The sequence below is a fragment of the Rana temporaria genome, chromosome 1 (assembly GCF_905171775.1).
Source record: "Rana temporaria chromosome 1, aRanTem1.1, whole genome shotgun sequence".
Lineage (NCBI taxonomy): Eukaryota > Metazoa > Chordata > Amphibia > Anura > Ranidae > Rana > Rana temporaria.
The window spans coordinates 325,446,762-325,468,857 of record NC_053489.1 but is presented as its reverse complement, the minus strand read 5'-3'; the positions used below and the strand labels follow the sequence as shown (position 1 = coordinate 325,468,857).

General features: G+C 43.8%; 1 protein-coding gene across 2 annotated transcripts in view; it reads left to right on the top strand.

Moving 5' to 3' along the window:
• The window catches only part of LOC120945936 (prostaglandin reductase 1-like), an 87,600-nt gene that overhangs the window by 44,508 nt on the left and 20,996 nt on the right, over positions 1–22,096 (top strand). For both annotated transcript variants that reach the window (XM_040360526.1, XM_040360536.1), the window contains 2 exons: positions 14,065–14,182; positions 17,491–17,646. In XM_040360526.1, coding sequence (XP_040216460.1) covers positions 14,065–14,182; positions 17,491–17,646 — 274 coding nt within the window. The remainder of the gene's footprint in view (positions 1–14,064; positions 14,183–17,490; positions 17,647–22,096) is intronic.

Here is a 22,096-nt window from a genome sequence, read left to right as displayed (position 1 = left end):
CTCCAGACCTGACCGACCGCGGGGGAGTGGGGTGGTGCTGTGAGCCACCCCTTCCCCCCCAAAAAACTACTACTGGCCACCACTGAGTGCGATGTCAGGATCCTGTAGACAAGCCTTTGATATGGGCTGGCTGTTTACAAGCCTCAGGGCTTATGAATGATTTATGAGAACGCTCATCAGCAAACTCGCAGTCCATTGAGAACTATAAGTTGTCAGACACAATGACTGACATACTTGTAGTTCTCTCATTCACAGATCACTGTGAATGAATGACGTGGTCATGTGGGTGGAGCCCCGCACAGCCACCCTTTTTTCAAAATGTGACAGCGAGTGTAGGGAGAAGAGGGGGGATCAGGGGTGCTGTGGGAAGGTCTGGAGCATGTTACACCCGTATTATGGGTGTAACATGTAACATGCTCTGAAAGGTGGATCTATCCTTTAGAAGGAAAATCACACACAGATACATAACAAGATTCAAATGATGTTACAGAGCAGTTACAATAAAAGAGTAATGATGATACTTTACACAGAAAGTCCATCCATTCTGAAGTTTTGTTTCTTGGCTGAGGCTTAGAGAGGGAGAGAGAATCAGATTGCTCTTTTTATCCCACACAAGCATAATAAAGAGACACCCACATTGACACCCCTTGGGAGTCCTCTGTCCAAACTGCATTTTTTGTAGATTCTACCATCATCGCTGACATTCTCTAGCAAATGTTGCCGTCACACTGAGGGCAAGCTCTCTGACATAGGTCAATCTCAGGAACCAGCTTGCCCTTTGATCTCTTTTTAAAGGACAGCTCATAGGATATTATCCTTCTCAGCCCTCCGAGACTTCTCGAGGATGTTTGAACGCAAAATGCATCCTCTATAAACTACTGCAGGGTGCTTTGCGTGGAGCCCCTTTCCAAAAGATAGAATATTATATTATGACCCCCCGCCATACCACCTGCAGGGTAATCCTGATCCACTGGTTTTTAAGATGGCATTCTGCAGAGACCAGATGGTTTATTGATAACCAAACATAGTAGCTATCTATCCAGAAATATCTGATATGACTATGGAAGATGTTGCACAACAAGGACTAGCCCCCATTTACACTTGAGCATAATGTGTAGAGGCAATTTTAAAACTTTTCTTATCGTGCTTTTCTATGAGTGATGTGCTATATATGAACCTCTTTTGGACAGAGAGCCTGTTTTTGACCCCAAAGACTTTAATTATGAGAGCGCCTAAAAAACAAATGTCTGGCGTGTTTTTGCACATTTTTTTGCATGCTCGTGTAGCCCTGTTGTGATTTTCAGCCATTTAAGAGGATGTAGATATATATATATATTGCAGCAGGTGGAGCCAGAGAGCACAGATTTGGAAAACTGCATTTCCCAGGAGGCTGTGAGACAGGAAGTTCCAGGAGAGAGGGGAGTCAGGAGGAAGTAGTGAGAAGAGGGAGTCTGGAACAGTGACCAGGGAACACAGATCTGCATCACAGAGTGATTTAAGACAGCTTGTGTCAGAGCTGTGTGTTTGCCACTGAGACACAAGCTCTATGCAATAGTTCTTGGAGAGACTGATGTTCGTCTACTGAAACAGAGAGAGACTGTGTTTTGAGCGATCGAACTGAGGCCTGGTCGCAGGGCCGATCCAGCCACCGGAGTAATCCAGCCTGCCCAACTGAGTGAGTACAGCTGACAGAGGTTATTGCCAGATTCCCCAGACGGCCCCTAGACGATCTGAGATGTCCTGCCGGAGGCTTTAAAAGACTGCATCCATTTCACAGAAGTCGGTCTGAGGAGAGAGGGACACTCGCTTCCGCAGACAGCCATCCTCCTTTCCTAAGAGACACTGAAAGTGGTGAGCGGCCTTTGGCCATTGCAACAAGTGTATTTCCTACAACTGTCATACATCCAGGGCCCCAACGTTGGCTAGCCTAGGACAGTACTACTGGCCAGTAGTTTAGGGTGGGGTCGATACTGCTAAGTATATAGATATATTACTGTTCATCGCATTCAATCTAAACGTATTATCTCATTCTGTTATTAGTTGTATTATATTAGAGTGGGGAGACATTAAGGGCTTTTGCTCTATCCCACAGTCATTAAATCTGTTATAAAACTTCACAAGGTGTGCTGGTGTGCTGTGGATTCATTGTTTGTGGTGTGTCACAGAGGTGAGACAGAAGACCCGATAATTCAGCGGCTCCTTCGGGGGTGAGCGCTACACGTGGGGTGCTCGTCCGGGATTTCTTCTGATACCTCTCGCAAAGTGATAACCGCACAAACGAGCCAGCAATGGATCCAAACACCGCAGCAGAGTGGTGCAAAGAACAAAATGGCCAATTAGGGCTGAGTATAGTAATGGACATTCCTGCTGACAAATGGACAGAGGAACAGATCCGTCAAACAGTAACTAAACTAGCACCTGACCAGAAAGTGTTTGTAATAGACACGAAAATAGATCAAAAAGTCTCCCATACCTATGCCCTACTAGAATGGAAGAAAGGAGTCCCAACCTGCTTCCAGGGTGATAGCATCCAGCTAGCCGGACAAGTTAAAGCACGGTTATTCCCTCTACTCACCTCAGCAAGTTGTCTGGAGGGACCAAGCCAGACCATGTCAGACACAGTGGAAGTAACTACCACTTCTGTACCAACCACTAACTACCCCCCAGCTTCCTTCTTCATGGACATAGGAAAACTGGTAGAGAGCGTTAGAAAAATGTCCTCGCCATCTGTGAACTATGGCTACAGGAAGTTGAGAATTTTTTCTGGAGTGCAGCCTGTACCTCCGGGAGAAGAAGAGTATGAAACCTGGAACAGGCTATGCAAGCACTGGAAGAATGGGATGTTCCAGAGGCTCAAAAGAAACAACGCATTACTGAAAGTCTGAAAGGCGTTGCAGCAGAAGCCATCCGAAATTTGAAATTCAGTCAGGAGTCTTGTACAGCATATGACTATCTTCGCATGCTACAAGATGAGTTTGGGCGCACAGAGAAAGCTACAGATCTAATCTTCCTATTTGAACACATGTTTCAACGGGAAAATGAGCAGCTTTCCGAGTATATTCGACGACTAAACAAAATGCTATACCAGATTGTACTAAAGAAAGGAATAGAAGCCAGGGATATGGATCAAGTTAGAATGAAACAGATCCTGAGAGGCGCTCTGAGTTCCGATCCTATCTGGATCCAGTTGAAGACCTTACAAGGGGGTACCTCTTTGCGATACTCTGATCTCATTAAGATGGTAAGGGAGGAAGAGGCTATCCTAGAGGAGAAAAAGAAGGGCTCAGGATTTTCATTTCCTGCTGAGGTTCGAACGCTCAATGTGTCGAATGGGAATTCAGAAGTGGAGCAATTAAAGGCTCAAGTTTCCCAGCTGATGCAAATGCTAACCCTATTGTCTGCAGGTGTCAAGTCGCCCCTTGAAAAAGTCACTTCAGAACCAGTTCCTGAATCTACTACTCAGGTGGTGCCTATCAAGAAACCGTCAAACATCTGCTATAATTGCGGAGGAGTGGGTCATTACCGAAATACCTGTCCGAGCCCATCGAATGCAAGAGGAAGTTATCGACCGGCGGGAAACTACAGAGGGCCCCAGTGAGGGAGCAAACTGGGTGCCCAACTACTGAAGACTGCTCTGATTCCCAGGATACTAATAAGAGGCCCAAGTCTTTACCCAGAGCCTCACCTGCTACGACAAAAAGATCCCCTCCCCTGGCGTCTGGTCCTGTGTCAGAGGGAGGCAAGGCACACCCACAACCTAAACACCCGAAAGGGGGAAGAAAACAACCACCACAAGCGAGGAAGAGGGCTAGAGTGCAGCCGACTGGGTCTATGCCTTCTACTACTCCGAAGAAGTTCCCTGACCAGTTGATAGGCCCTTCACCCATTATCCCAGTTCAAGTAGAAGGGGTTTACACAAAGGCTCTCCTCGATTCAGGTGCTCAAGTAACACTGATTTACCGGGACTTCTACCAGAAGCATTTGAAGCATCTACCCCTGATGGAGTTAGAGGATCTCGAAATCTGGGGTATCGGGACTCAGAAGCTTCCATATGATGGATGTCTACAAGTGAAGCTGGAGTTCAGTTCGGCAACTGTTGGACAACCAGGGGTCTGTGACGCCTTAGCCATTGTATGTCCTCGCCCACCAGGAGCTAATCGAAGTTCTATGATTGTGGGAACAAATACTGACTTGGTGAGACGCCTTATAACTCCATTAGTGACGGAAGAGAGTTCTACTTCAGAGGAGATGCACCCGATGTTGCGGCCAATCTACCAACGGATTATTCAAGAACAGAGGGCCCCTGCAGAAGTGGGACGGCTTTGGAGATTAGAAAGAGCAGAGAAGGTCTTACAGCCAGGAGAAATGACTAGTTTCCGGGCCTCAGTCAAGTTGAATTGGTCACAACCAGGCCCCTATGTGGTCCTGGAAACTGATCCCAGAAATATGAAGAGATCTGGAGTGGGATTGGTGCCTGAGATAATATCCACCAGAGCTCTACAGCGGGCCCGTGGGAGAGTCTCTGTAAGTGTATGCAATGTGTCAGACTCCCCAGTGACCTTGAAGGCACGGATGCCGATTGGACAAGTGGCCACTGCCACACCCCTCTCACCCACTGAATTGATAGATGGAGTAGACAGAGAGATCCCAGCTGAACGATTCTATCCTAAAGATGCCCCTGTCTCGCCTGAGTGGAAGAAGCGAATTCAGTCTCAGCTCCTCAAGTGGCAAGATTTATTCTCCAAGGATGAGTTTGATGTGGGGTGTGCTAGGAGCACTCAGCACCGCGTTCGCCTCCAAGATGACAAGCCCTTTCGAGAAAGGTCACGGCGAGTCCCATTGGGAGATCTAGATGACCTAAGGGAACAGCTGGCTGAATTGAAAAGGACCAGGATAATCCAAGAATCCAGGAGTCCTTATGCCTCACCCATCGTGGTAGTTCGCAAGAAAAACGGTTCCATCCGTTTGTGCATAGACTACCGCACACTCAACCAAAGAACCATTCCCGACCAATACACTACTCCTCGAATAGAAGATGCCTTACAGTGTCTGTCCGGAGCAAAGTGGTTTAGTGTACTTGACCTGCGAAGTGGATATCACCAGATACCCATGCATCCTGAAGATAAAGAGAAGACTGCTTTCATCTGTCCACTGGGATTCTTTGAGTTTAATAGAATGCCCCAAGGCCTCACAGGAGCCCCAGCAACTTTCCAACGACTAATGGAAAAGACGGTGGGAGACATGCACCTGATCGAGGTACTAGTGTATCTGGATGACCTAATAGTCTTCGGAAGAACACTGGAAGAACATGAGCAGCGGTTGGAAAAGGTCTTGAAGCGGCTGCATGAAGAAGGATTGAAACTTTCCTTAGAGAAGTGTCAGTTCTGTCTGCCTTCAGTCACGTACCTGGGACATGTTGTTTCAGCAGAAGGCATATCAACTGACCCTAAGAAGTTGGAAGCTGTGGCTTCATGGCCGAGACCTCGTAATATTACTGAACTCCGGTCCTTCCTAGGATTCTGCTCATACTATAGGAGGTTCGTAGAGGGGTTTGCCAAGATAGCTCAGCCTCTGAACACGCTTCTAAGAATGGAAGGAGCAGAAGATGAATCAATGTCATCAGCCCACGGAACTAGGAAGCCTCGTGAATCAATACAGGAGGAATGGACCGACCAATGTGAAAAAGCTTTCCTCCAATTGAAAGGAAGTCTAACACAGGCTCCTGTCCTTGCCTACGCTGATCCTGCCAAGCCTTATGAACTACATGTGGATGCTAGCAGAGAAGGGCTAGGAGGAGTACTATACCAGGAATATGATGGCCTCCTGAGACCGGTGGCATATGTGAGTCGGGGTCTCACCCCTTCTGAGAAGAATTACCCCACTCACAAGTTGGAGTTCCTGGCCTTGAAGTGGACAGTGGTGGACAAACTAAAAGACTACCTGTACGGGGCCAATTTCGTGGTCAGAACTGACAACAACCCACTCACTTACATTCTCACTACGGCCAAACTGGATGCCACTGGGCACCGGTGGTTGGCTGCCCTGTCAGGATTCCGCTTCAGCCTCAAATATCGCCCTGGGGTCAATAACCAAGACGCGGATGCCTTATCCAGGAGACCCTATAGCACAGGGGTCCCAGAAACAGAGTGGACTCATTTGACTCCAGATGGAGTTCAAGCCCTATGCCAAGGGGTGGAGTGCCGAACCAAAGGAATGATTGGAGCAGAGGCCATAGGAGTCATGGCTGCCGGTGTCCCTAAAATGTATTGTAACCCTACACAGCTGAGGAGTGAGGGCCTGCCTACTTTCACGAAGAAGGACCTGAGAGTAGATCAGGCTGAAGATCCTTTGATCGGGTTAACTCTGAGAGCAATGAAAGCGGGTCAAAGAGGGCTCCTACTAACTGATTCACCAAAAGAGGCTCGTCTGGTCCACAAAGAGTGGGAACGGTTGAAACTGCTAGACGGGGTGGTCTACCGAAGGGGCCCCTCGGATGACTTAGAAGAAAAGCAGCAGTTGTTCCTCCCAGAGAAGCATAGAGAAAATGTGCTGAAAGCTTTGCATGATGACCATGGTCACTTAGGAGCAGAGAGAACTTTTAAACTGGTCCGAGACAGATTCTATTGGCCCTGCATGAGAACCGAAGTTGAAAGCTACTGCCATTCCTGTCTAAGATGTATCCAGAGGAAAACTTTACCTTCTAGGACTGCTCCAATGAGCCATCTACAGAGTCAAGGGCCTATGGACCTGGTGTGTATTGACTTCCTCTGCTTAGAGCCTGACACTAGTGGACAGGGAAATATCCTAGTGGTGACAGACCACTTTACCCGTTATGCTCAAGCTTTTCCAACCAAAGATCAACGTGCTCCTACTGTAGCCAAAGTCCTAGTAGAAAAGTTCTTTGTTCATTATGGTCTACCTCAGAGGATCCATTCTGATCAAGGCAGAGACTTTGAAAGTCGACTCATCAGGCAGCTCTTGGATCTATTGGGGATTCAGAAGTCAAGAACCTCCCCCTATCACCCCCAGGGTGATGCACAACCGGAGAGATTCAATCGGACTCTGCTCAATATGTTGGGAACACTGTCGATCAGGGAGAAACAGCACTGGAGTCGGCATATCTCTACCATTGTGCATGCTTACAATAGCACAGAAAGTGATGTTACAGGATACTCACCGTACCGCCTCATGTTTGGAAGAGAAGCCCGATTACCAGTAGATTTAGCTTTTGGCCTCTCCCTTGACCAGACGTCTATTGCCTCTCACCAGGGTTATGTGGATAGACTGAGGAGAAACCTGGCTTCTGCATTTGAGAAGGCCCGTTTGACATCCGGGAGTAGAGAACAAAGAAACAAACGGAACTATGACTTGAGGGTTCGGGTACAGGATTTACAGCCAGGTGATCGAGTTCTATTGAGAAATTTGGGTGCTTCGGCCAGGCACAAACTAGCTGATAGATGGAGCTCTCAGATCTATATCGTCTGTAAACAATTGCCTGGCCTGCCAGTGTACCAGATTCGACCAGAGGGAAAGACCGGGCCACTGAAGAATTGGCATCGGAATCATCTCCTACCTCTGAATGAAGCTGTGCGGGTACCAGATAGAGATGAGTCTCCTTCACCCATTCCATCCACTTCCCGTCAAGCGCCTGTTACTCGGTCCCAACAGCCACCTTCTACAAGAGAAAGTGAGGACGACAGCGATGAGGAAGATGTGTGTCCGAGTTGGATGTGGCCATCTGAACCTATGGATGTTCATCCAACTATTATGACTCCTGAGCCGGATTTGAGCAATTTGAGACCAGATGCCCCTGAATTTGTGCCTCAAGCAAACGAGGATAATTCTGTACCCTCTCAAGTGGAAAGTCTCTCGCCGGAAACCTCAGTGTTAGAAGATGCCCCTGTTCAGCCAGTTGAAAAGGATACTGAACAGTTAACACAGCAAGTAGAAGAGGACTCAGCAGATGAAGGCCCATCCGGGTTTTTAGAATCAAGGTCCAAACGACTGGTGCGACCTCCTCAGAGACTCACTTATGACTCACCAGGGAACAGCACAGAGGAAGCTATCACTACTGTATGCAGATCACCCAAAGTGTCCACCCTAACCACAGAGGTATCAAAGGACTTGTGTCCAATCCCGACCATCAGCACACCTTGGTGGAGTGTTCCTCTGCCCCCTCCACTTGCTAGACGTTGTCATAGACTGCATCTATCTATGCGCAGTAAAGGTATTCAGATGGTCTAGTATAAACTTTATATGTGCCTTTCATACTGTATATATTGTCTGTAGAACTTACAAATACAGTTTACCCTTTGGGGGGGACCCCAAAGACTTTAAGTAGGGGGAGAATGTAGCCCTGTTGTGATTTTCAGCCATTTAAGAGGATGTAGATATATATATATATTGCAGCAGGTGGAGCCAGAGAGCACAGATTTGGAAAACTGCATTTCCCAGGAGGCTGTGAGACAGGAAGTTCCAGGAGAGAGGGGAGTCAGGAGGAAGTAGTGAGAAGAGGGAGTCTGGAACAGTGACCAGGGAACACAGATCTGCATCACAGAGTGATTTAAGACAGCTTGTGTCAGAGCTGTGTGTTTGCCACTGAGACACAGGCTCTATGCAATAGTTCTTGGAGAGACTGATGTTCGTCTACTGAAACAGAGAGAGACTGTGTTTTGAGCGATCGAACTGAGGCCTGGTCGCAGGGCCGATCCAGCCACCGGAGTAATCCAGCCTGCCCAACTGAGTGAGTACAGCTGACAGAGGTTATTGCCAGATTCCCCAGACGGCCCCTAGACGATCTGAGATGTCCTGCCGGAGGCTTTAAAAGACTGCATCCATTTCACAGAAGTCGGTCTGAGGAGAGAGGGACACTCGCTTCCGCAGACAGCCATCCTCCTTTCCTAAGAGACACTGAAAGTGGTGAGCGGCCTTTGGCCATTGCAACAAGTGTATTTCCTACAACTGTCATACATCCAGGGCCCCAACGTTGGCTAGCCTAGGACAGTACTACTGGCCAGTAGTTTAGGGTGGGGTCGATACTGCTAAGTATATAGATATATTACTGTTCATCGCATTCAATCTAAACGTATTATCTCATTCTGTTATTAGTTGTATTATATTAGAGTGGGGAGACATTAAGGGCTTTTGCTCTATCCCACAGTCATTAAATCTGTTATAAAACTTCACAAGGTGTGCTGGTGTGCTGTGGATTCATTGTTTGTGGTGTGTCACAGAGGTGAGACAGAAGACCCGATAATTCAGCGGCTCCTTCGGGGGTGAGCGCTACACTCGCATTACAGCCTTTAGGAGCAAAAATGTTGGATTTTGCCTAAAAAAAACCTCACACCTTTAGATGTGAACAGGTATAATTTAAAACAATGGGGTTCTTGATGCTGAGCGTTGTCGCATGTAGGGAAATGTATTTTTTATTTTTCTGCTATGATAATGTAGCCCATATCTTTTTAATACTGTCTTTGTTCTGGTCTCTGGATAGCACTGGATCACACTGTGTTGGCAAAAGTTTTGTGTATTTTAAAGGATCACATATTTTAGTTATTATTGCAGTATTCACTTTAAAGTAACTTTCATGATCCACATTTCTAAATTATTGCTCTTTGATATTTTGGCTATTCTATTAATTTGCCCCTAGTATAGCCAATCTTTTTATGGCGGAGTGGGAGGACAAAACAATTTTTAATGTGAGACCAAAAGAATTACTATTTTATAGAAGATATATTGATGACTTATTTTTTATATGGGCAGGCTCTCTTTTAACGTTGGAAATCTTTTTAAAAGATCTTAATACCAATACCTGTAACATTGTTTTAACAAGTGAGTACAATCAACAGAGTATTCATTTTTTAGACCTGAACATTTTCAGAAACGAAAATAAACTAGGTACTAAGGTATACTTTAAGCCAACAGATTCCAACAGTTACCTACCCATACAGAGTGGCCACCATCCTATGTGGCTTAGGAACATACCCAAAGGACAGCTAATGAGAGTAAAACGTAACTGTACACACGACGCTGATTTAAATTCCCAGGCCTTGATTCTCAAAGAGAAATTCATAGAAAAAGGCTATAAGGATCTACATCTGGAAAGGACTATCAAAGAATTAGCGTTGATACCGAGATCAAGTTGTCTAGCTGTTAACAAATCTCTCAATAAGAAAAACACACACGAGTGGAGCTTCATCTCTGGTTACCACAGTCAATATAAAGAAGTAGAAAGATTTTTTAAAAATCACTGGCATGTTCTATTTCTGGACAGAATTTTGAATACGGTGCTCCCCACCAAACCTGGTTTTATCTATAGGAAGGCTGTTAGCATTGGAGACAAAGTCGTTAAAAAAGTACTAGACCCCCCAAAAAAGCCCCCCTCCTTCTGGGATAAAGAAAGTTTCTTCCCCTGCAGAAAATGCCTTCCATGTTCAGAAGCTGACAGATCAAGAGGTCCCATTGAATCCTTTGTTTCCACATCAAATGGAATGAAATTCAACGTGAAAACCTTCATCACCTGCAATACCACCCATGTGGTTTACATGCTAGAATGTCCATGTAAACTCATGTACATTGGACGAACCAAGCGAGCCCTGAAAGTGAGAATAGCCGAACACGTTGCCAACATCAAGCTGGGATACAAAGACCATAACGTAACACTACACCATGACTGCAACCCCTCAGGTTTGAAATTCTGGGGGATTGATCATTTAGGGCCATCATGGAGAGGGTCCAACCTTGTCAGGGAACTCTCTAAGCGTGAAACCGAATGGATTTACACAGCCGATACATTGTTGCCAAAAGGGTTGAACGTTGAACTCGATATAAATTGTTTTATCAGTGACTTTTAGCCCCCTTTTTTAAATGGCCCATCTAACCTCTCATGCTCCTATTCCCTCTTATGATCTGAACTGATCCCAATGGCCCATCTATATACATTATAAGACCTCTTTACCTGATACATTGTTGTATTCCGGTTTCCATCATAATTTTCTCTATTTTTTAAGCTTTTTTATTTATTTTTCAATTATTTTTTGTTCTCTAAGTCATCTTTTTCCAAATTGCCTCCTGTTCGGATGTATCGGTTTCTTTTGGTGCCTATTTTTCATCATAGAGATAGGCGAGGACCATTAGCCTCATATCAAGCACCATTAGGGAAACCCGATTTTCATTCCCTATAAAATATTTTTATAAACATTTTTATGAATTATTTTAAACCTTTCCATATATATATATATATATATATATATATATATATATATATATATATATATATATATATATATATATATATATATATTATGCATACATTCTAATGTTATGTGTGTATATTTATTGATTTTTATATATATTGTTTTTTTTAAGTTGATATGGTTTTATATGTATATATATATATATATTTTTTAAATATATATATCCGTCTTTTTTTCCATTATGTGACAGAATATAAATTCATTACCATTCATCGTATTAGTGCACATATAAGTATGGCTTTTATGCCCCATCCGTTTGTGGGTATTGGCGTATTTTTTAAGATATGGGTTGTATATAATTATTATACATAGTGCCCGATTACTTGGTAATTTCAATCTATTACTCCAGACCTACACTACGAACGCCCTTTTGTATATGTATGACGGGTCTCTATCTGTAACACACGATGCACAGTTCTGAGTACCAGTTCTAAACATAACAGACATACTCAGCAACTAGAACGGACCTATGTACACGCCCCGGTCCACTATGATTGGCTGCAGGCTTATGTGGCTGTAAACATGCACTATTACCCAGGAAGGTATTTATTCACATACACTAAAAAAGATATTTTATGTTTTGACTTGCTTTGATCATTTACAAATGATCTCCATGTCCCTCAGGGACGGGCATAGTAAGTTCTTTTCCACATAACGAATGTTTTGTTTTCTCTGTTAAAAAAGTGCAGTACGAGACGTCCCATATCCTCTTTACAATCCCCAAACAGCACAGCTGACGTCCGTCCCCCCTTCCGGTCCGAGTTGCACCTATCGCGGCCGGGGGGGCGGGGAGATCGGATCCAATAGCTGCATCTGATGGGGAATAAAAGGAAAGTGACAGCGCTGTGTAGCCATGCCCTCTGTCGAAGTCGGAAGTGACGAAACGCGTCAGGATGTGGCTACAGCAGCGCAACAAGGAAGCAGAAGTGCGTTCCACAGCTAACCAGCCGGATCTGACCATCGATACCAAGCTCCACATTACTCTTGCGGCCTCTTGTGTACAAAAGACGGCGGTGACAGCGGTGATATCTTTGCTTTCTTTTGCTCATTCACAAGTGTTTGTTCCTGTACGGGCATTATTAATGGGGATTACTTGCTGACACATTTGGGGTTATTTATTTAGACTACTACACTATCATTTGTGTCTGTGTTTATTTGCTTTAATTTCATGTGTCCCCCTTGAGATCAACCGTGACAGTGATTTGGAGGATTGTGAGTGATGTGTCCAAAGGATTAATAGCTGTTCATTTTTCCTGTCTGTGGTAAGCCTGCACCCCAAAGGGGGGAGTATTCCACATTTTTTGGGTGCACTCATTTGATTGGTGTGGGGTGCACTAAACCTTTTATATGATCATCCAACACATCATTTCACACTCCTTTTTTAAGCTCTTTTTTGGAGCTTTCCTTTACCACTCTTTTAGCGCTGTTTTATCATTTGAACTTTGGTTCTTTTAATATTTGATACTTTGTTTTATACTTTTAAATGGGTTCCCATTTATTTAAATAGCTGCTTTTGGGGTTACTATCAATCCTAGTGATGTATTTATTGATATTTCCCTCTTCACTCTTTTGAGACCCACACACGGTTTTTTTCACTTGGCGATCCGTTGATTCATTGTTCTCTGGCGCCGGAAGTGCATTTTAGGCCTGGTTTCTTGCACCATATCTTTATCTATTCTATCAATTATACATATTTGTAGATTAAGCCCTAGGAGCAGCCCTGCATTGAATTTAGCCCCATTCAGAGTCCCTATATAGCTGTTGAAATAAGATATCAGCCACAAAGGTGATTATCTGAAGTATTATCTGAAGTAATCCGGTAAGATTCTATGGTCACTGGAAGTGCAATTTTAGGGCTTAACATGTTTGGTATCCATTTACTTGACATAGTCTTGTCTTTAAATTTTACAAACAAAAAACAAGTGAATTATATTATATTAGGTTTGTGTGCATCATAAAGTTTTTCTTCTTTTTTTTTATGAAAATTTAGGTTTGATAAACTATTGTGTGATGCAAACAATTAGCAAATGCCATATTTATATTCTACAGGACCTCTGCTTAAAATAAATATATAATGTTGTAGGTGCTTTTGGCTTCTTGGGCACCTAAAATGCACAAAATATTAGAAAAATGACGTGGCAGCGAAAGGGTTAAAAAAAGACTTTTAAAGAGGAGCTCCAGTCAGGAAAAAAAATAATCAAAGTCAGCAAGTACAAATACTGGGTACTTACCTGTCCAGGGATCCCACAATGTTGGCACCCCAAGATGATTCGTTAATCGGCTGCAGGTGCAGGCGCCAGCAGCCCTGCTGTCTTCTGGGACCTGTGTGTCTCCCAGAAAGCAGCAAGGGGGAAGGAGGAGAGGTCAGAAATGTTGTAAATCGCCGATTGGTGATCTTACCCAGAAGTGGGAGAGGAGTACCTGTCAAAATCAGTTACCTGCTCCCCCCCACCCCTAAAAAAGTGCCAAATGTGCCAAATGGAGGGTGCGAACAAGCGGAGCTTCCTCTTTTGGGTGGAGCTCCGCTTTAAAGTTTACTGTGTATTCAGGAAATGTACCCACCAAAACTTCCTCTCATCCTCTACATAAGCCCCATCACAATTTTTTTTACATTGTTCATAAAGTGAGAAAAGTCTTGCTGGGGCAGCACAGGGGGAGCTCAACCCTTATGAAGGTAAGCACTCCCCCAGATCTTCCAAGAGCCCTTCTAATTGACAACAATGGGTAAATTAAAATAACAGCACTTTACAATTAAATTAAAGCCACCACAATAACTCTGCATTAATGTGTGATTTTTTTCATGAAACAGTCTGACAGCATACTTTGGCTTGTTGGAAGTCTGCAGTCCCAAAGAAGGAGACGTGGTTCTTATTAACAGCGCTGCTGGTGCTGTAGGTTCTCTAGTGGGACAGATTGCAAAGATGAAAGTAAGTTACCTTTTTAATTTGTGCTGCCTTTTAATTTTTTCCTTTTTAAAAAGCTCAAATGACTTCTGTACATTCTTTATTTTCAGAACACTTTCACACTGAGGCTCTGGGGCATCGTCGGTAACCCCGCTAGTGGCCGAAAAAGGGCTAAAACCGCCTGCATAGCGCCGCAGTGCTTTGTTTGGCGCTTTGGAGGGGCTTGGAGCTCATCCTTACTTCTGACAAGTTTTTCTGACACCAAGAGAAAAACGTATCTGTAGCTGATTGGAAGCCTCAGCTCTGTTCCTGTGTGCTATGGGAAGGGGGGTGTCCCTTCCCTCCAGTCAGTTCTCACCTCTGCAGAGTGTCTCTTTGTCTCCTCACCCACTGATTTGTGACAGCTCAGGCAAACTGTATAAATGCTGCTTTTTTAAAATGTCTGTAAACCCTTTACAGCCACATTATTCTACAGGTAAGCCTATAACAAGGCTTACCTGTAGATACCCAGGATATCTCCTAAATATGTACGGTTTAGGAGATATCCCCTGTCCCCTGCAATGTCATTGGCACATGCGCACTAAAGCAAACTGAAGCACATATGTGCCGCTACTTCAGTCAGTGTGCCGTTACCGGTGGCTCCCGCGCATGTACAGGAGAGATGGAGCCTGCGATACACGAAGTCACTTCGGGAGAGATTTCGCCGGCTGGAGGGGGGTACAAGGACCGTTGCGGGGGCTTCGATGTAAGGTAAATAATTCATAATGAGCTAGTATGCAATGCATACTAGCTCATTACTGTATGCCTTTGTATATCCCTAAGATCCGACAGGTGTAAGTGACTTACACCGTCTGATCTTAGGCTGCAATCTCACGCTGGCCGCTAGGTGGCGCTTCCGTTTGTTTACGCAAGGAATATGCAAATGAGGAGTTACGCCGATTCAGAAACTAACGACCGCCCGGCGCTTTTTTTTTACGTCGTTTGCGTTCGGCTTTTTACGGCGTATAGTTACCCCTGCTATATGAGGGGTAGCTAATGTTAAGTATGTAAGTTTTGAAATTTTACGTCGTTTGCGTAAGTCGTTCGTGAATACGGATGGACGTAATTTACGTTCACGTCGAAAGCAACGTCATTTAGAGCAATGCACACTGGGAGATTTTACGGACGGCGCATGCGCCGTTCAAGTAAAACGTAAAAAACGCGAGGTCAAGGGAAATTTAAATAAAACACGCCCCCTACATCCCCATTTTAATTACGCGGGCTTACGCCGAAACACATACGCTACGCCGCTCTAACTAAGGGCGCAAGTTCTTTCTGAATAAAGAACTTGCGCCCAAAGTTAGAGCGACGTAACATATCTCAGATACGTTACGCCGGGCGGACAGATACGCCGATGTATCTGAATCCAGCCCCATGAGTTCAAAGGCCAGAGAAAAATAATAGAAGCCAGCCAACTAGTATTATAAGGAGGTCAGTATTGATCAGCATTCCAGTTTTCCAGCAACTCCGACCAACAGATAAAAAGCAGAACATTTTCTAATGCTCTCTGGGGTACATTTATTTAAACCAATAAAGCCAACCTGGTTTATCTTTAATCTTATACAATTAGCTTAGTGAGGTTTTTAATGTGCTTCTGGTTGTACTGTAGTCATTTGTCACACTATTCTGTTCTATGCAGCTTCCCATTCATTCTTCATTGTCTGTGGGTAGGGCTGCAAAGGGCCCAGAGAGAGAGGCAAGTACTGGAACCTCATATTCAAAGTCCTTTGGCAAAAAAAATATATTAATAACTACACAGTCAGGGCCGGTACAAGGGGGGGGGGGGGGGCTGGCTACACACTATACAACTTTTGCCGTTTTGATTTCCTGTAGATTTACCTTCAACTATGTAGTGCAGGTCACCTGATTGCATACTAATTGAAAGTGTTAAAGGGGTTGTAAAGGTTTGTTTTTTATTTTCTAAATAGGTTCCTTTAACCGCTTGCCGAGCAGCCGCCGCAGTTATACAGCGGCAGGTCGGCTCGGCTGCACGAGATCACGTAGCTATACGTCATCTCACGATTCAGCCAATAGAGGCGCGTTCGCGCGTGCCTGGCGGGCGCCATCACTGTAATTTCCCCAAGTCAGTCCCACCCCCACCCTTCAGTTAGAACACACCCAGGGAACATGCTTAACCCCTTCCTTGCCCCCTAGAGTTAACCCCTTCCCTGCCAGTGGCATTTTTATAGTAATCAATGTATTTTTATAGCACTGATCGCTATAAAAATGCCAATGGTCCCAAAAATGTGCTAAAAGTGTCCGAAGTGTCCGCCATTATGTCGCAGTACCGATAAAAAAAAAATCGCTGATCGCCGCCGTTACTAGTAAAAAAAAAAATATTAATAAAAATGCCATAAAACTATCCCCTATTTTGTAGATGCTATAACTTTTGTGCAAACTAATCAATAAACGCTTATTGCATTTTTTGTTTACGAAAAATATGTAGAAGAATACGTATCGGCCTAAACTGAGGAAAAAAACGTTTTTTTTATATATATTTTTGGGGATATTTATTACAGCAAAATTGTCGCTATATTTTTGTTTATAGCGCAGAAAATAAAAACCGCAGAGGTGATCAAATACCACCAAAAGAAAGCTCTATTTGTGGGAAAAAAAGGACGCCAATTTTGTTTGGGAGCCACGTCGCAGGACCACGCAATTGTCAGTTAAAGCGACGCAGTGCGGAATCGCAAAAAGTGGCCCGGTCATTGACCAGCAATATGGTTCGGGGCTGAAGTGGTTAAGCTAGTGCATTGTTGGTTCACTTACCTTTTCCTTCGATTTCCCTTCTAAATGTTTTTTTTTTCTTTGTCTGAATTTCTCACTTCCTGTTTCTCCTCAGTAAACTTGCCACCATCATCCGAGCAGTGGTTAGTCAACCAGAACAGCTTACTGAACAGCTTACTGAGGAGGAACAGGAAATGAGAAATTCAGACAAAGAAAAAAAACATTTAGAAGGGAAATGGAAGGAAAAGGTAAGTGAACCAACAATGCACTAGCTTAAAGGAAGCTATTTAGAAAATATAAAACGAACCTTTACAACCCCTTTAAGGTTTGACCTCATATTATGATTTTGATAAATCTAAAGGAAAAAAAACGAAAGAAAATTGTATAGTGTGTCTAGCCTCAATGTTGCAAAAATTGCATCATGGTAAATTGTAACAACTATGAATTTGAAAGCAACTATGTATAATGAAACAGTCCCAAACTGAAAGACGACATTGGAGAGAATATTGACATGAAAATGAATATTATAAGTAATTATGGAATTCTTTTTTTGTGTTTTTAATCAGGGCTGTAAAGTAGTCGGATCTGCTGGCTCAGATGAAAAAGTTTTGTATTTAAAGGAAATTGGCTTTGATGAAGCTTTCAACTATAAGACGGTGAGCTCACTTGAGGAGGCACTGAAGGCAGCATCTCCGGAGGGATACGACTGTTACTTTGACAATGTAAGTCTGCTAAAAGTGATTGTAAAGTCTTGTTTAATTTTTTTTTTTAAATAACAAACATGTCATACTTACCTCCAACTGTGCGGCTCATTTTGTATAGAGTGGCCCCGATCCTCGATTTCTGGGATCCTTCTGCGGCTCTCATGGCTCCTCCCCACATCAGATAATCCCCCCTAGGAAAAGCGCTCTCCCGGGGGGTTACCTTGCTGGCGCGCTCCTGAGTCCAGCATTTGCGTCCATGGACACATGCCGGACTGCATAAGATGCATTAAAGTGAAAAAACACAAGGGTTTGTTGATTAGTAACAAAAAAAATTTTTTTTTTTTTTTTTAAAGAACAATTATGGGTATGGTATATTGGTCCAGCTTGGACTAATGTAACAATGTTTATGACATATCTGGATGATGTGCCTGGAACCTGGAAATTACTGAAGTAGTCACCACTACTCCTGTGATTGCCACTTGCTTCCAAGTCTTGTGCCAGCCCAATGCATTGTGAATATAGGAGGTTGGCACACTGTGCAGGGACCGCCCTGTCAGATCTCCGCTCTCCCCTATGGGGGGATCGTATGAACACGGACCGTCTGTCTGTGTTCACCCGATTTGCTCTGCAGATTAATGGAAAAATAAGATTTTCCTTGTCTGCATAACCGGATCCTAAGGGGACCGATGAGATCAGGTGTCAATGGATGTTCATCCGCTGACACCCGCTATCCCATAGGGATACATGTATGTCCATATTTCATCTGAAAACGGATAAATGAAATATAGATATACTGTCCATACGTGTGAAAGGGTCCTAACACTGCACATCACCCTGAACACACCATCCCCACCGTGAAACATGGTGGTGGCAGCATCATGTTGTGGGGATGCTTTTCTTCACCAGGGACAGGGAAGCTGGTCAGAGTTGATGGCAAGATAGATGGAGACAAATACAGGGCAATCTTAGAAGAAAACCTCTTAGTCTGCGAAAGACTTGAGACTGGGGTGGAGGTTCTCCTTCCAGCAGGACAATGACCCTAAACATACAGCAAGAGATACAATTGAATGGTTTAGATCAAAGCATATTCATGTGTTAGAATGGCCCAGTCAAAGTCCAGACCTAAATCCAATTGAGAATCTGTGGTAAGACTTGAAAATTGCTGTTCACAGACGCTCTTCTTCTAATCTGACAGAGCTTGAGCTATTTTGCAAAGAAGAATGAGCAAAAATGTCACTCTAGCTGGTTGAGACATCCCCAAAAGACTTGCAGCTGTAATTGCAGTGAAAGATGGTTCTACGAAGCATTGACTCAGGGGGGCTGAATACAAATGCACGTCACACTTTTCACATATTTATTTGTAAAAAATGTTGAAAACCCATTTATAATTTTTTAAGTTTTTGGTTGTAACATGACAAAATTTGGAAAATGTCAAGGGGTATGAATACTTTTTCAAGGCACTCTATGGTTACAGCACAGCTCTGTGCTGTGATGATGTGTCCCCCATGCGCATGCAATGGAGTATTGGAGTACATCAACACAGCCCAGTCAATTAAGCAACCAAACAGTTCGAACCTGGAAGGAAGACCGGGAGAAGATGTAAGGGCCAGGGACCAGCGGGAGCGCTGACAATGCAGCACTGGAGAGTATAACTTTGCAAATAAGTCCCAATGTGCTAATATGCTGTGTATAGTAGCACATTATGACGAATGGCTCCATGGTGGCCCATTTTTAAAAAAAGGACAAAGATGGCAATACAAACCCAACAGTTTTCTATCCATGTATGCCAATCCTCAAGCAAAACTCAAGTATTATGGTTATGAGTCTCCACTTTTTCTAATTAATCAGGGTACTAGACATGGGTGCCCTTTATCCCCAGTCTTGTCTGTACTGTCTTTAGAACCATTAGCCAAGTATGTCAGGACAAATCTCAACATTAAAGGGGTTGGGATAGATGATACTATTCATAAACGTATTTGTTTGCTGATAATATGCTTTTAACAGTGACCTCCCTCATACTTCTCCCCTGAATCTCTTTAAAACAGTGAGTGATTTCAGAAATATTTCCGGTTTGCAGGTGAACCAGATGAAGTCCTTAGCTGATTTAATGTTACTAACTGCTCATACATGGGACACTTTAAAACAAGCCTATTTTTTTTGCACAGACTACTTCCCCTAAATATTTAGGGATCAATTTGACCCCCACTTATGAATCCCTATATCAGTATGCATTTCTCGTTTCCCAGTCTCTATCCTTGGATATATTTCTTGTATCCTCCAATGTAAGGTATTACAGTTTGTATGGGGTACATCTAGACCTAGGGTTAACAAGACCCTTCTCTTCCACTCCAACATTTCTGGGGGATTAGCACTCCCAAAATTATTATCAGGTCACCCACATAGTCCCTTTGGCACTTTTACATGCTACTCATGAAATCCCCCTGTGGGTGATATTGGACTTGATAGAGTGCCACCCAATCCCAATACCCATATTACTATGGATGTCTCCACCTCCCACAGACATGGTTTCACTAATGTTTATTTTATGACTCCTGATACTACCGGGCCATTGGAATATGAAACGAAATTGGAGACCAAACTGGAAACTGGAACAATCCATAGCACTGGACGACTGGACATAGATATATTGGCTGGAACCTGCAAAAGCTCCAGAAACTTTAGCATTCCTTTTAAATTACTTTTCCAGTGGTATTAAACTTCGATACATACAGTACACACTGTATATTTACTGATGTCGACCCATGCTTCAGGGGCTGTATAGAAGCCAGTGCGATCAACACACTTGGTGGACCTAAACCCCCCCCCCCCCCCCCACACACACACATGAATAGATTATGGATTCAAATTTACAATCTGCTTTGATCTGTCCCTCACTCAAAGTTGTGGGAACTCCTGCTGGAAGCACTTTTTTAAAAAAAAATCTTGGGGCGTTCCCACATGGAGAAAATATTCTTAATGCACATATTCGCTGATAACAAAATGACTATAGCTAATGCCTGGAAAACATCTGTATTTAATCTTGAGGAAGTCAAAAGCCAAATTTATAGCAAAATTATTAATGAAAAACTAAGAGCCATTTTTGAACAATACCCATGTTAAAGGGATATTATGGGTTTGTTTTATTTATTTTTTAAAAACAAACATGTCATACTTACCTTCACTGTGCAGTTTGTTTTGCACAGAGTGGCCCCGAATATCCTCTTCTGGGGTCCCACGGCGGCTCTCGCGGATCCTCCCCGCAAGAGCTAACCCCCTCTGGGAAGCTCTCTCCCGGGGCCGTGTGATACACTCGGCGGCCATAGCCGCCAAATGTATGACTCGGCCCCGCCCCCGACGTGCCACATCATTGATTTGATTGACAGCAGCGGGAGCCAATGGCTGCGCTGCTATCAATCATCCAATGAAGATCCGACTAGAGCTCGGTGAAAGCAACGTGGGATCACGCCCAAGAAGGTTCAGGTCTCAGCTAAGTAAAACGAGGGCTCGGGGGGGCCGGTGACTGCAAGTACTTTTTCACCTTAATACATGGAATGCATTAAGGTGAAAAAACACAAAGCTTTACAACCCCTTTAATTTTCTGCAGGGTTACTTTTCTGCAGACAACCCTGAATTTCCTTCTTCAGGTCTACTGGCTGTCCACCATTAAAAATATGACATCTGCACAGGTTTCCTTGACCCCCCCCCCCCTTTTATTTTTTCTTCTATCTTTTACTTTCTATTCACACCCCTTTCTTTCCTCCATTATGCATCACACTTCTCCTTTATCTATTTCCTGTTCTCCTTGTTTCCTTTAGGCTGCACAGGCCTGTTTCACCAAAATGTGCTTCTCTTCTCTGTTTGCATTTTAACATGCTCTATAGCTGCATGTAGCAGGATTCGGTATTGTTCCTATATGATGACCTTTGCCCTTGCTACCTTCACTATTATAATCATAAACCGAGACTCTTGGTTGGGACCTGGGGTGCATTGTCAATCTGAATCTTCTGTCTCTTTTGTCTATAGGCTATTGTTCCTATATTGCCTACTGAGAGAATTAACGTGCAGCTGCAATCTCATTGTGGCGATTTTTGTCTAAAATTTGATCGTGATCTGGCAGGGACACCCACACTATCAATCCTTTAGGAAGAGGTGCCTCCTACCCTACTAAGGGCTTTTTGGGTCTTGGCTCTACTAATAAGCCCCCAAATGAGGTACACCCGGCATACTAATATAAGGCTTTATGCGCTTTACTGACGATTATGGGTGTGTGGAGGAGAAATGTTTTGTTCTTTTTAGGGGTGATTACATTAATTTGGATACTGATAATTGAATCTCATTGGCTGTTTCTGTGTGGCCTTCCTCTCCTCCAAACTCTATGTTATGACTAACCTTCATTTAACTTAGTGACCTTGGCTATAGCAGAGGTTAGATTTCATTACCTTCTCTACCCACTTGTCACGTAGGAAAT